Here is a 15,342-nt window from a genome sequence, read left to right as displayed (position 1 = left end):
GTTAACACTTGTGTGTGGAAATAGAATGTTTCCTGTTGTCTTGAAAGGAGGCAAAAGAATGTGGAATGGTGACATGGTCACTGGTAGTTTTCCAGAATTCAGCTGAAATCTAAGAAAAATAATAATTATCTGATCAAGGGACTGGATTCTTTCAGACTCCACTTAAAATGGTTTAAGCACCACGCAAATACTTCATTTATAATTCCTAGGATAGTAGAGCTCCCATAGGATAAAGTACACAGTAGTAAAAATAGTCATTTGAGTAGTAATTCTCAAGAGTTAATCTAAGTATTCAACAACAAATCTTAAAATTTTTGCTCACTGTTCTTGCATGTCTTAGTAAACTTTTCTTCCACAACGATCCATAAATGCACTGTATGCATCTGACCACCTTCTGTGTCTCTTAAGGAAGATGGTACAAAGGAAGTTAGCAAAAGCAAACGTGTATCAACTTTAATTTTCGTTTATCTTTTTAAAATCGCTATTTAATAATCTTTGCTTTAAAAGTTTGCTTTGCATGCCAAATGCACATCTTGTTCTGCTTGGACATACAGGGCTGTTCAAAGCAGCCTTATTTGTCCAGGGGAGAATTTGAGCCATGAAGTATGTGTTTCAGCAACTTTTTCTGAGTGTATGACAGAGTCTTCTTGTCAGTCCTTCTTACTTGAGTGCAATTCACTCAAAATGGGCTGCTCCAAATAAAGTGGGAGTAAACCTGGGTAAGATTCCTCACAATCTTCAGCCCTCAATCCACCATGCCAACTATCTTTGTAATAATAAAAAAAAATCCAAAATTCTAGATAATCCACTATTTGCATTTTAAGAAAAATCAGAAATCTGCATGCTTTACTTTTAAAGATAGAAGTATCTTTCACTCCAATAAATGAAAAACTCCTTCATTAAAGCAATCATTAACGACAGTGCAGGAGACAAACCACAACAGCCATAGAGAAAGAGGCAAACTCACCGCGTGTGACACAGATTTAATAGGCCACAGGGCTTTTGGTAAAATTAGCGTTGAATCCCAGGTGCATTCATGAGGCTTGTAGGTGATAAATCTTTCTGTAGTGTTCTGCTGACCTTCCTTCAGCAAAGGGCATCCACTTACTAGAGACAGGAAGACAAATGAGAAACTTAGCAATTACATTAGTCTTTGTTCATGATGTCTCTCAGAATATGGTCTCATTTTTGGAGATAAGGACCCAGGTGTAGTAAATTGCTGGGCAATCTATAAATGCGAATCTAAATAAAAATTTGCTTATCCTTTCTACCCTTTCTGCTGGAATTAATTTTGTCCTTCTTCCAGCTTCAATTCAAATCCTACCTTAGTTTATTTCCTTGGAAACCTCTTTTTAAAACTTTTTCACATTAGTGCTTTGTGACTGGAATGGCATATTTTGTATTCTATCTTATATTTGACTTAGACATTTCTTAACATCAAAGGCTTGGTCTTATTGGTCTACAAAATATTCTTGGTATTTTCTCCATAGTGACTCATATATCAGGAAACTTGAGGTGTACCAATTTAATTACACACCTAGAGAAGACCTTTTAAATTTAATCCATGCCAAAATGTATACATTGTTTGCAAATACATTATCTTAATTTTCCAATTATAAAATTATTTGCTACTCATTTTGAAAAGAAGAAAACAAAATTCAACCATTATCCCACTATCCAAAATCAGCCACTGTTAACACCTTATTGTTTTGTTTATAATTGATATGCAATTATAATATGTAAACACAGTATGTATTATTCACCCCTATCCAAATAAAAAATGCTGCATTATACAAATTAAGTCTGCATAAACACTATACAAATGGCACCATAATAATAATAATGGTATGTATATTTACCATGTGTTAGACGACACATGCTTTACATACATTAACTAAGTGCTTTACATATGTATAACAGATTTAATGGTCACAGTAATTCTATGATGAAGATTCAACTATTATCATTCCCATTTACAGATGAGGAAACCAAGATATAGACAGTTTAGGTAATTTAGGGCAATGAAGCCAAGATTCAAAGCTATGCAACTTGCTTCTGAAATGTATATATTAACTCATTGGTTCTCTACACAGAACACATTGAGTTACAAACTCAATCTTTAGTAATATATTAAAAGTTGTGGATAAGAAAGCATATGGATTGTTGCCATTAATTAACTGGGCATTTAAAAAATTTACTGTATCATTAAAGGTGATAAGTAAAAAAATACTTTTTAAATTATTTGCCTTTTTATGTATTACTATCAAGATATAATGCAGAAAATTTATTTTTTGGCCATATTCATAACCTTATTATAATAACTTACCTGTACTTAAGTGTTGTGACTTAAACTTTAATCCTTCTGGTTCCTTTTCTAAGTTGTCACAAAACTTGGTAAATTATGTTGGTACTAGATATGTAAAGAGAAGATTGTGTTACTACTAATAAATATTGTTTCATATTGCTAACATTCAATTTGGAATTTGGTTTTTCCAAATATTAAATATTTCACCAGTAAAATGCAATTTTGAGGATTTTGTTATAGCATTTAAAACTTGCCTATAAACATCTGATAGAATAATCTAAGATTCAAGACAGTGTATAACCAATTAATTTATGGTGGAGAGAGGACTTCGATTATCCTTTTGTGAATAATTCAGAAATGATATTTTAAACAGGATGAAATTAAAGGAATCTATTCAGAATTTGGTAGAGTAATCTTAAATGCAAGTAGAGTTACATGCTTTATTTCTAGAGCTGAATTTATTTCAGGCAATAGGAAAAATATTGAACAAAGCTAAAATAATTTGCTGAGGCTGGAATAGAATAAATATTGACTGTTTTTAGTAAACTATAAAACAAAGGTTTTTTTAACATGGTTAAAATGAACTAATATACACTGAAACGTCCCAGCTTGGTATTGACATATACACACTACTATATATAAAATAGACAACTAATAAGAACCTACTGTGTAGCATAGGGGACTCTACTGAATATTCTCTAATGAGCTATATGAGAAAAGAATCTAAAAAAGAGTGGATATACGTATACGTATAACTGATTCACTTTGTTGTACACCTGAAACTAATACAACATTGTAAATCAACTATACTCCAATAAAAATTTTTCCAAAGTCCCCCATTCCTTGAACTTTTACTTACCCAAGTCATATAATTCTAACTTTAACTAGTGAAATATTTAAATAAACCAATGGCATTTGATATTTAATTGACCTCCCCTCATCTCCAAATGGTAACATATTTCATTTACTACATATAAAAATGTTTAGATGCCCTGGACAAGTAGAGAAGGTTATGGATCAAGGCATCTTGAATTTCCCAACTTTTATCCGAATAGTTCCCAAGAGTTTACTTTTACTGAATATCTCAATATTTCAAACTCTATTGTAAGAAATTTGTATATAATTGTCTCCTTCATTACTTAAAATAACCATATAAAACATATAGTATTGTTATCCTAAAGTATAAATAAGGAAAGAGGCTTAATAACTTGTACAAAATTATTAGAAAATAAGAGAGAGAACTGGGATACACTGATCCCAAAGGCCATGCTTTTAACTGCTTCCCTATGTTTTCCCAATGGAATAAATTTTTTCCTTTTTCTATAATTTTTTTTTGGTATTATCATTCCTATTGCTTCACTCTTTACCTAACAAGAATCGTATTTATAAGTTAAATTATACACCTAAGTATAGGATATATTCATATACTAGTGGAATTATTTTTTGACTTCATTTGCATCTCCTTAAATATATATTCACCACCACCACTTTAAATTAGAAATTCTTGCTCATATATTATTTAAATTATTAATCATTAGACTCATTTAAATAATACAATATCCCCCCTTTGTCAATTTTCATTCACTCATCCATTTGTTCCATGATTTGATTTCATTACTACTAGACTGTAAACTCCTGGAAACTGAGGTCTGTTCTCCAATTACACCTCAGTCCAAACTCTTCTTGAGCCCTAGAAAAGCCATCCCTAGTTGGTCATTCCAACTGGCAGATAAAACCCCATCAGAAACGTTAACCAGAGTCTTACCTCTCCTTTCTCATTCATTTATGGCTGAATTTGAGTTGTATTGTTCCATGAGAAATAAAGATGCAACTTTATACACATTATATTCACATATACCTTTTTTGCTCATGTAATAGTTGTTACAATTAAGAAATGAATAAAAATAATATATTTCCCCCTTATCTCTTTTAAGTTATTTAGAATCAGATGTTCTTTTTGTACCTGTGGAAAGTTATGTGGTTTTGGATTGAGGTATACACCATTTGGATATTTTCCACTTTCCACAAATATTAACTTCACTTTATGTGAATCCAGATGAGGAAATGTAGTTATAAATTTAGGAGACATGGCCCTGTTGGGATGATTCCTTATGCTGGGAAAGTGAAGCATTGTTCCTGGAAAAAATACCTTTTTTTCTCCTTTCTTCTTCCTTAATGATCCTTGATGGCTTTTCTGGAAATCTCAAAGATGTATACAGTTGGGCTTCCCTGGTGGCGCAGTGGTTGAGAGTCCGCCTGCCGATGCAGGGGACACAGGTACATGCCCCGGTCCGGGAAGATCCCACATGCCACGGAGCGGCTAGGCCCGTGAGCCATGGCCACTGAGCCTGTGCATCCGGGGCCTGTGCTCCGCAACGGGAGAGGCCACAACCATGAGAGGCCCGGGTACCGCAAAAAAAAAAAAAAAAAAAAAGATGTATACAGTTTATAACTAAAATCAGGAGGCTTTATTTCCCATATGTTGACTTTTATTTCAGATCGTGGTGCTTTCAGGACATTTTTTTTCTATTTGGAGTTGAGATCTTGTGTGGGACCCTGCTGTAGCCCCTTTGCAAACAATATTCCTGCCTCTCCTGCCTTTCCGGGACTCAAGGGTGTGTTCACATGTTGGAATCTGCAACAGATATGGAAATTGGTGAAGTATGCTACTGTAGAACTGTGTATTGAATATTTTCTCTCTGGGCCAGGGTGATCTCTAAAGGATTTATGAAGCAGGAGAAAAAGCTCAGAAATGACAAGGAGCGTGTGTAGAGGGGATGAAAGTATCATGGCTGCTGCGAGTATTTATTCAGCATCGTTGTCACAGTAGTCACCACACTAGAGACTAGGGATTCAAAATGATTAACTTGAAATCCATGTCCTTAAGTAACTGAGAGGCTATTGGGAGAAAGGCATGAAAACAAAAACCAAACCTGTGTAACGTGACAGATACTACAATAGTGTTATGAGAAGCAAGGAGAGTGCTCAGCTAATTCTATCAGGAAAACAGAAGTGACATCAAAAGAAAAGTTATCATTTGAACTGATCTTGAAGAATAAGTAGAAATATGCCAGGGGATAAAGGAAGGAAACATTTCACCAAGGCACAGAAAGTATGTAAAATTTGTCATAAGCTATTTCTAGGATTTCTATGGCCACCTAAACCATAATAAGTGCATTGTAGCTTCTAAGATTGGGATCTATGGATAAGAATCATGGATTTGCTCTTTGTTGATCTGTGACAAGGATATGGTTGGCACACTTCTAGGATTTAATGAAGGTGTTAGTATGTTACTAGACAATGCCAATGAATTTAAAACCTCCATGGAAAGAGGAATAATAATCAATTAAAATATATTTGGCTAAGTGGAAATAAAACAATGCTGGTTCCTAGGAAATAAGGATCTGAGGTGGGGATGAATTTCCTTGTCTTGTGCTAGAATCTTGTGTTGTTTGACAATAACATCAAAATAGAAGCTTTTCAAGATTCTAAATGTTATTATGCAGTAATTCAAAGTTGTGTATAAAGAGAAACTACTTTGGAGAAACACTGAAAATGTCAACTGGAAAAAATTAATAATAAATATTTTGTAATATAAAATGATAAATTGTTTTTCAACTTCTAATATGAATATATTTTTTTAATGACTACGGCCCATTGAGAGAAAAGCAAGAAGCATGTGTGGCAGGAGCTTAGCATATGTATATGAGGAGGCAGTGGAAAATAAAGATAGAAAAATCAATTGGGGTTATATTAGCAAAGGTCTTTAATGACACACCAAGGAATTTTAATGAATCAAAGATAATACAGAATTTCTTAACCAAGATAAGAAACACAAGAGGAGGATCAGTTTATGGAAAAAGACCATAATAATAAGTAGATTTAAACAAAATATATGTCCACTGTATAACTGGAAGTATAGGCCTGTGGCTAAGTCAGCTTTTGCTGCAATAATGCTATGTAACAAACTGCTCACAAACTCAGTGACAAAATAAATTTAAAAAAAATTTTTTGCCACAGGTTGTGGGGAAGAGGCAATTAGGATTGACTGCTAACAAGTACAAGATTTCTTTTGGGGTTGAAAGACATGTTCTGGAATTAGATAGTGATGATAGTTTCACAACATTGTGAATATACTAAAAACCACTAAATTGTACATTCTAAAATGGCAAGTAGTGAAATTATGTTATATAAATTTTATCTCAATTAGAAAAAACAAATTAATCATTAAATCATGTTGGATAAATTTCAGTAAACATAAAAGACAAACTTTTTTCCTGGGAAATAGAAAGAACAAGACTATAGGTGTTATCTAATTGAGTCCACTTAAATTTTGCAAAAAATAGTCAAAGGGAACATGAAAGCTTCTGCACAGCAAAAGAAGCAATCAACAGAGTGAAAAGGCAACCTATGGAATGGAAGAAAATATTTGCAAACTGTTTATCTGATAAGGGGTTAATATCCGAAATATTTAAGAACTCCTTCAACTCAATAGCAACAAAAACAAATAACTTGACTGAAAAATGAGCTAAAGACTTCAATAGACATTTCTCCAAAGAAGATATACAAATGGCCAACAGGTGTATGGAAAGATGCTCAACATCACTAACCATCAGGAAAATGCAAATCAAACCCACAATGAGACATCATCTCACACCTGTCAGAATAGCTATAATCAAAAAAGTTAAAGACATTAAGTGTTGGTGAGGATGTAGAAAAACTGGAACACTTGTACACTATTGGTGACAATGTAAAATGATGCAGCCAGTAAGGAAGACAGTGTGGTGGCTCCTCAAAAGTTTAAAAATAGAACTGCCATATGATCCAATAATCACACTTCTGGGTATTTATCCAAAAAATTGAAATCAGAATCTCAAAGAGATATCTGCACTCTCATGTTAATTGCAGCATTATTCACAACAGTTAAGATACAGAAGGAATCTAAATATTCATTGCTGGATGAATGGTGTTGGAGGAGGTCATCGTGAGAAAGTGACCACCAGTTGACCCGTGAGCTGGACCCAGGCAATCAGACGTCCCTTACCCGCTACCCTGTCCTTAGAATGTGTGCATCACCTAGAAGCTGCCCAAGGACACAGCCTTGAAATAGTAATATGGTGCCGAGACTATCTGGACTGTATACGTGACTTTATCCAGTGAAGTTCTCTCTATAAACTTTTTAAATTGGGGGAGTGGGGAGCACAGAGATCTACTCATCTTAGCAGCCGCCCAAGACAAGTCACGTGTGTAAGTTCCTTCGCTTCTTAAACCTGCCTACCTCCCAATCTGGAGTGGTCTGCCTCTGTCTTCCATCTCTCCTTGCCCTCCACGTACAGGGGCCAGTTTCAGATTACACCTGTGCAGCTCCTGAGGAGGTTGCAAACTAACAAATGGATAAAGAAAATGTTGTATATACACAAAATGGAATAGTATTCAGCCTTAAAAATGAAGGCAATTCTGCCATGTGCACCAATATGAATGAAGTTGGAGGACATTATGCTAAGTGAAATAAAGCCAGTCATGATTCCTGCATGATTCCACCTATATGAGGAAATCTAAAAGAGTCAAACTCACAGGAACAGAGAGTAGAATGGTGGTTGCCAGGGCCTGAGGGGGAGGAGGGATGAGGAACTGCTATTCAACAGGTATAAAGTTTCAGTTATACAAGATGAATAAATTCTAGAGGTCTGCTGTACAATGGTGTACCTATATTAACACTGTGTTGTGCACTTGAAAATCTGTTAGGAGGCTAGATCTCATGATAAGTATTCTTATACACTTTTTTAAAAAGCCGAATAGAGACAAAAAAAGAGTGTGCTTAATATCTGAGTGAGAAGATTAGAAATTCCCCAAGTGTTCAAAAATATGTTATCCTCTGTTGCTCATTAATACATTAAAAATAAGGGAGAGTTGATGAATAGGGAGCCACTTACAATCTCTACAAAGTTACTATAAAATAATCACTAAAATAACACACCAGTTAACAAAGTATGTGGAAATAGGATTACTATTTCCTAAGCAATGCAAAAAATATAAATTAAATAATAAAAATATGTTAATTTCATGTTTCTACATTATACAGTAAACAAGAGGAATGTCTGCATAGAAATTAAAAGGGTTTATAAATAAAAGATTTTTAAAAAGAAAGGGTGAGAGTTTGAAGGTTGGCTGTACCCTTCCAAGATTCATCCAGAGGGGAGAGCATGCTGGCCCATATTTGATATTTTTATTTTCATTATCATATCTATCTAAACTTAGAAGACTGATGCATGACTTTTCATAACCTGGGCCATTTAACATATAAACCATTAATTAATTCTTACTCTCATCTAACTTTCACCAAATCACCCTCAGATGATCATTTGGCTTTGCATGTACAGTAGTCTACTGGAAGACAATGAGCTAGAAAAAAAATATGAGTTAGTTTGGTTTATTTTTCTCATAAACTAATAAATCTGCATGTTCTATTTTTCATGTTGGACTCTTCTGAATCTGGCTAATGTGACATCAGCCCTGACCTACGTACTGACCTGGAGCTGATGAAAATCAAGCCCTTGGCAGTCAGTTGTTAATTTGCTCCCAGTATATGCCTTATTTTATAACTCTCTTGCCTCATTTATGACCCTTCACATTTCTGTAGAAATATATTTTTAAACTTCTGAGAAGCACTGAAGGCTCAGCCTTGACTAAAATTGTAAATATACCTGTCTCCTGCAGGGCTCTGAAATCTGGTTACATGAGCAAAGAAAGCACACGAGTAGACTGATTCATGGTCAGGGTTTTGTAATCTCCTGCCATGAAAAGACATGAAGACTGATGGTGTTGGTGAGACAATGAAGTGTCCCACCAGGACATACAGCTATGAAGAAACTGACGAGGAGGGTTATAAACTGGAAGAATAAGAATAGATCAAGACCTCAGAAGTCTAATTGATATAAAAAACAAGTATCATGGCAGTTAGAGAGCTAGACAGCCATCAGACTAAGAAGCTGTGATTGCAGAATGCAGTGCTGGTCTGGCCCTCTTTTTGACTAGGTAGCTGGGAATGAACACGCTCATCTGTCACCTTGTTGCCACTAAAGCTCCCATCTGTCTCTCTCTGTATATGCCTGGGTCTTCCTGACTACCAAAAATTGCTACTATGCGATATTTAAACTAGTGAGAAATTATCTTTAATTTTGCATGATTCTTTATTTTGTCCTTATATTATGAATTTATTGTTACATATTATTCCTTGAATAATATGTGTGTAAAATTAAGCTTCTATAGTATAATATATGAATCATGCATTAGCATATGTCATTGTAGTCCCAAGACACCCCAGCAGAAAGAAATCAACTGGAGATCTAGTTGAAAGATTGAAGCCTGTGATGGCAATATCACATTATAATCCTCACTTTACATGGAAAAAGCTAAGGCACAGAGAAATACAAAGTCATAAGATGTGTAGCTGAGAAAGTCAGAAAAAGTAAACTAGCAATATTCTCATTCAGTCAAAGATTTAGTGGTAAATGTTGATATTACAAAAGCTATATTTTGGCCAAGATGTCTCACTGGAAATAAAAGAATGGCTTAATCTGCATTCAGTAAGCACAGTTATTCTCCAACTATGAAATTACACTGGTCTCAAGGATCAGTTTAAATACCACCTCCAATAAAAGCATTGCCAGATCTATCAGGATTCATACTTCCTTCTGAATACAGCAATGGAACTTGAAGCTACATTTTGGCTTGTACCTTGTATTAAAGTTAGTTGTTTACAACATCTGCCCCCAAATTAGAATATAAAATTGAAACAAAGATTTCTATCTTTACAAACACTATGTAGGGCTCTGCATATTTTAGGTTGAGCCATGTGAAATTCTTTTATTCAACGATTTTTCTACCTTACAAAAATGCAAACTTTAAATGGTTCAACGGTTTGAACCATTTGGCAAGCAATTGGTTGCCAAATTCTGGAAATTACAGATGCTCCTTTTTTGAAACTGTATCTAAAAGCTCAAATATCTAATTATATTTTTTTCTAAATTTGCTTACGTATCTGAGTTTAATTTTGTAAACTTAAGTATTTGGGGAGATAGACAGACAGAGAGATAGATTGATATAGATATATACCTGATACCTAAATGATGCCAACATAAGAAAAGAGCATTGTAAAATATTCTGCTATTAAGATCACAGTGAACTCCTTAGATCACAAATTCATGCACGTTTGTAGGTTTATAAAGAAACTCAACACTTTCTTCCAGCTGCGCTTTCTCCTTCTTAACATATTTCATGATCTCCTATTTATAATATTATATATAAAGAGATTGTTTCTCTCTTAAATGAATTCATCTCATATATCTTAACATAAAACACACAGATTCCAAAGACTTAGACAAATTGACAAACTGGAATAATTCCAAATAAACACAAAAATCAGAAGCATTCATTAGAAAATCAGTAACTTCACTCACCATTTAAAACTGAGAGTTTTAATAAAAATGTTTACGGCAGTATGTCTCAGCAGATCTTTTCTGCAAAGCCAAATGAGACTAAGCAAACAGATAGTTTATAAGGGAAACATTTAGCCTTTGCTTTACAAAAGAACTTGAAGTATATTTAAGTGTTACCCACCCGGGTTGCTAAGAAACAGAATTAATTTTCTAAAGGAGTGAAGTCAGAGTAGGAAAAAAGAGTGAAAGCATGACCTCTAATGTTGCCTAAAACCTAGCAACAAAGCAATAACTCCCGAGCTCTTTTTTGAAAGGTTAGAAAATCAACATACTACAAAACTCAATACTCAGTAAATGTCAAGAGGAAAAAAGAGAGAAAATAATTCCACTCCAGTGCAGTTTTCCTAAATGTCTTGACAATTTACTTTTCATATTTGTTTAGTAATCTCTTTTGTAAGTCAACGTGAGTTGACATTTAATATAAACACAATTTGAAAAGCAGTTTCAACTCTTTTATTACCTTGGGTTGAAGAAGGTTCGAGTTAATTTCCTTAATGTTCACTTTATAAGGCAAATGAAGATTACAAGTTCGTCTTCCTAACTTATGGCTTAACCTACTGATTTCTGCAAAATAATTTATGGAGAAAGCTTTCTATTTTTATTGATCAAATTCTACACTCAATGATAATATATATATCTTGGTGAGATTTAAAAACAATAAACTTGTCATAGAAAATTTCAAATATGTACCAAAGTAGACAGAATTGTATAATGAATCTTCATGTAACCATCACCCAGCTAAAAAATTGATCAACTTATAGCTCAAATTGCTTTAAATATACCTCCAACTTATCTCCCTCCATTCCTCATATTATTTTGATGCATCATATCAACTTATCAGTAATTATTTTAGGATGTTTCCACTAAAAGATAAAAACACTTTTATTTTAAAAGCGTATGCATAGCACCACTATGACATGTAAAAAAAGGAACATCAATTCATTGATATTGAATAGTCAGGCAAAATTCAAGTTTCTAATTATCTCACAAAAGTCAAATATTTTTGGTTTTGCTTTTTTCTTTACAGTTTGTTTGTGATTTGGGCTAGTTATTCACTCTCATTTGGTCCAAAAAATTCCCGTGACCTGAGCATTAACTTCTCTCTTCCTCATATTTTTCTAATGAGGTGTAAAATTTCCTGAACGAAGATCTCTAAGTCTGGAGTCTTTTGACTAGCTTAACTATTGTTTCGTCTGAAGTGAAAGTTCGCCACTGGGTGGCAGTGCATTACTTATAATTTTATCCCAGTTTGTAAACTGAGACTCAAAGATAAATTTGCCTGTACTGTTTTCCCCAATATTCAATTTCACTGGGTTTTTTCCTTGGGGAAATGACAGTAGAGTTGGGTTTACTCAATTTCTTACAGTTTTGATATAAAATTAATCTATCTTTATGCTGATTGTATTTCTCTTTCTCTCTCTTTGCATAGAGATGCATATGATTCTTTCTCAAAAGCATATGTTCAAAGTGCCTTTTATATTTGGTTCACTACTATTGTTTGCGATGCCAAAATACATATGATGTGGCCACAGATTTCAAGAAAATTATAAATAATTGGCTAGAAAAGACACAAACCTATAGGAATACATCTCAAGACAGGTACTAAATGTCAAATGATCCGTCCTGACAGTTACTCTCCTGGGAAGTTAATGAGGGGTAGGTCCTTGAAGTTTAAGAACGTCTCTGAAAATTTCTTAGAGCAACCAAGGTCTATTCTAATTCTTGACAACAACAAAGTTCTTAATAAAAAGGAGAGGAAGGGAAGATGATTTAGATGGGTGGACAGCATAAAAGCTACTTTAATTCTCTTTAATGCTTTCATGAATGCTTTTCAAGAAGTTTCTGTTAGGGAGATACTATTTCATGGTTAAGTGACTCAAGTTATATATAGAACACCCAAAAATCTCCTCTGAAGTAGATACTTTGAGTGTATAATAAATTTTTACTGCACATGAATATGTGTGGGATGTGCAAGGATCTGTTGCTCAGCTTCCACAAATTTAGGAAGGTACCCTGTTGTGGAAAATAAAAACCTCCACACTCTTGACTTTTATGTCTCCTGGTATTAAGGAATATGCACATTTTTTCTTTAATATAATTTTATTATCATCTCCAATATCTAGGTTTTTTTCTTTTAAAATTAACACATTAGATATTTGCCCTCTGGTCTTTGGAATTTTGGGTATCATAAAAAGTAACAAAGCATCATCTTATCTCTGCGAATTAGTATCCCTTATTTTTCTGTGCAGAGATGAGGGGAAGAAAATTAAAGCATGAGAGTGATCACCATTTAAAAGTGAAAAAGAAAATGTCCTATAGTGTTTTCCCTTCCTTTCCAGCTAGTCTCTTAAGCTGAATTCCTTGGCTCCAGTTTGGGGAAACTTTTTATTATTGTCTCCTAAGGGTCAGTCACATAAGCTATCCCACACCACCTCTCACATCTTTGTTCACCTGAATTATGAGCCACACTTAATTTAAAGTAAGATTCTGGAAATTAGAAGAGAAGAGTTTTTACTTTTTATTACCCACCACTAAGAATTTAATAGCTTCTAGTTGGAAGGCATTGAATGTGCACATTTTTGAAAAAGTCACTTGAATAACGTATGTTTATACAAATGAATTACCTTAAAGTGTACTGTAGTAATAATCTTATCACGTAAATGCAGTTTGAAATACTCCATAAATTAACAAGAAAAATAGGTTTTCAATTATGTTCAGAATAAGAAAATAAGAATGAGGGAGTTTCTTGGGCAGAAGGAATAATATTAATGAATGCCATTATGTAGCTAAACAGTTTTGCTTCTGTTTTATCTCCTCCCTTATGAAAGGGAACAATTTCTACACTGAAAATAGCAAACATGAAGAGGAACAAATTGAAGCTTGAGTTAGATGAGGAGACAAGATACTATACTTATTTACATGAATTCAGGTCCATAAAACCATAGGAGTTACACTTCAGAACAATGAGAGAACTGGCACTGGGAAATGAGGTGGTACCCTGTGAAACCTTGTTGAGAGGACAGAGTTATATGAGTGGATATTGGAGATTAGACACACTTGAGTTTACCCTTGACACAAGGTGGGCCTCTTTGTGAGTGCCACCTAACATGCCACACAGTGTGGGTTAAGGAATGGATTTTACTGGGGTAACAGTTTTACAACCAAAGATCAGAAAAAGGGGGACTTGAGTTCTCAGATCTCCTAATATCCTCTAGGTGGGGAATGAGGAGTGGGGCACACAGTTGAACACAGGGTAGATGAACATTCTGGGTGACAGGAACTCCTCCTGTTGCTCTCCTGTTTACAGTGCAAGTCTGAGAGCACCTTTATCAGTGGGGATGTGGGGAGCAGAGTACACTGACTAACAAGTTAACTGCGCACCAGCCTTACTGAGTTTGGATGCCAGCTGTTCACAGGAGTGTCTGGGAAAGCCAGCTGCTCAGCGTTTGGTGACTTTGGGGACCTGTGCAAAGTTGCATTCCTATATTTTGAGGAAAAAAGCTAACAATGCAGGGGGAAGCTGAGATTAGAAGCAACCCCTCTCATCAGAAGAGGGAAGACCTCCCTATTCTAGCTGTCTCATTGTCCAGGCAGATCAAGGTGAGCTGCCTGGAGCATCTTAGGAGAGTCATGCTTGTTGCACTACAGAACGTCAATAAATTCTACAATAGGTTTTCTAGCAGACAATTGGTGAGTACTCTAGGGAAGAGGGGCTTTCTTTCCACTATTAGAAATGGAGATCAATTCACCGTAGATTTATCTACAAAGCAGGGCTGTGTATGAATAAAATAGGCCTAATCACATGTGATGCTTTCACACTGTACATAAATTTGGCTGCTCTGCACTGAGCCTGAGACTGCCTGGGTCATTGTTATTGATGTTCATAGCTTGTCTGTTGATTTGTGCTGTTTTCTTTCCTTCCTCCCATGAGACTGCTCAGATTTACCATGGTTAGAGAACTGCTCCTTCAGTTATCCATGTTCAAGTCACACCAATTAAAACATGGCCCCTTGACAAAAGTGTGAGTGATGTTTCAAAGAAGGACTTATCCATTCCACATTTACTCACCAGGTCAAGCACTACAGTGCACAACACTGTCCCACATCTAAAACCAGCGTTATCAGTGACCTCTCCTAAGGACCTAGGCAAAATGGCAAACATTGCCTTCTCACCTCTTTCTACCACACCCTTCAGCCTCTTGGTGCCTCCCTTCACTCCCATGTCACACACTGCTGTCATTGTGTCATCCTCTGGTGGTTGCGAATTCTTGTTTTACTACCTCATTTAGTCTGTTGCCTTCTATAGCATTCTAAAATACATGTTTACTCTCTTTTATGCCTAATAAAAATACTAACCCTGTTCATCATTTTTAAACTTAGTATACTTTACCTCTTTTCTCAAAGTACTGATAAAAAATTTTAGTTCTATTTGTCCTACTTCAAAACAGTAGAGAAATGGATTTAAGAATAATAAATAATCTACACGTCTTCCACAGAGCGGCAACTGAAAATTATTCTTGACTTAATAAAATACTGACTA

The 15,342-nt window shown here is 34.8% G+C and overlaps 1 protein-coding gene across 1 annotated transcript; it reads right to left on the bottom strand.

Annotated features, from left to right (window-relative positions):
• Positions 1-305: 305 nt before the first annotated feature.
• C9H7orf78 (chromosome 9 C7orf78 homolog) lies at positions 306-15,042 on the bottom strand. Its single transcript, XM_060304953.1, is given in 10 exon segments — positions 306-356; positions 358-402; positions 968-1,107; positions 2,327-2,377; positions 2,380-2,410; positions 4,269-4,460; positions 4,462-4,516; positions 4,743-4,882; positions 4,884-4,940; positions 14,872-15,042. Coding segments are annotated over 10 exon segments (933 nt in total).
• Between the last annotated feature and the right edge of the window lie 300 nt (positions 15,043-15,342).

This window comes from Globicephala melas, chromosome 9 (genome assembly GCF_963455315.2).
Source record: "Globicephala melas chromosome 9, mGloMel1.2, whole genome shotgun sequence".
NCBI classification, from domain to species: Eukaryota; Metazoa; Chordata; class Mammalia; order Artiodactyla; family Delphinidae; genus Globicephala; species Globicephala melas.
The sequence above is the reverse complement of the archived record's forward strand: the minus strand, read 5'-3'. Positions and strand labels throughout refer to the sequence as shown.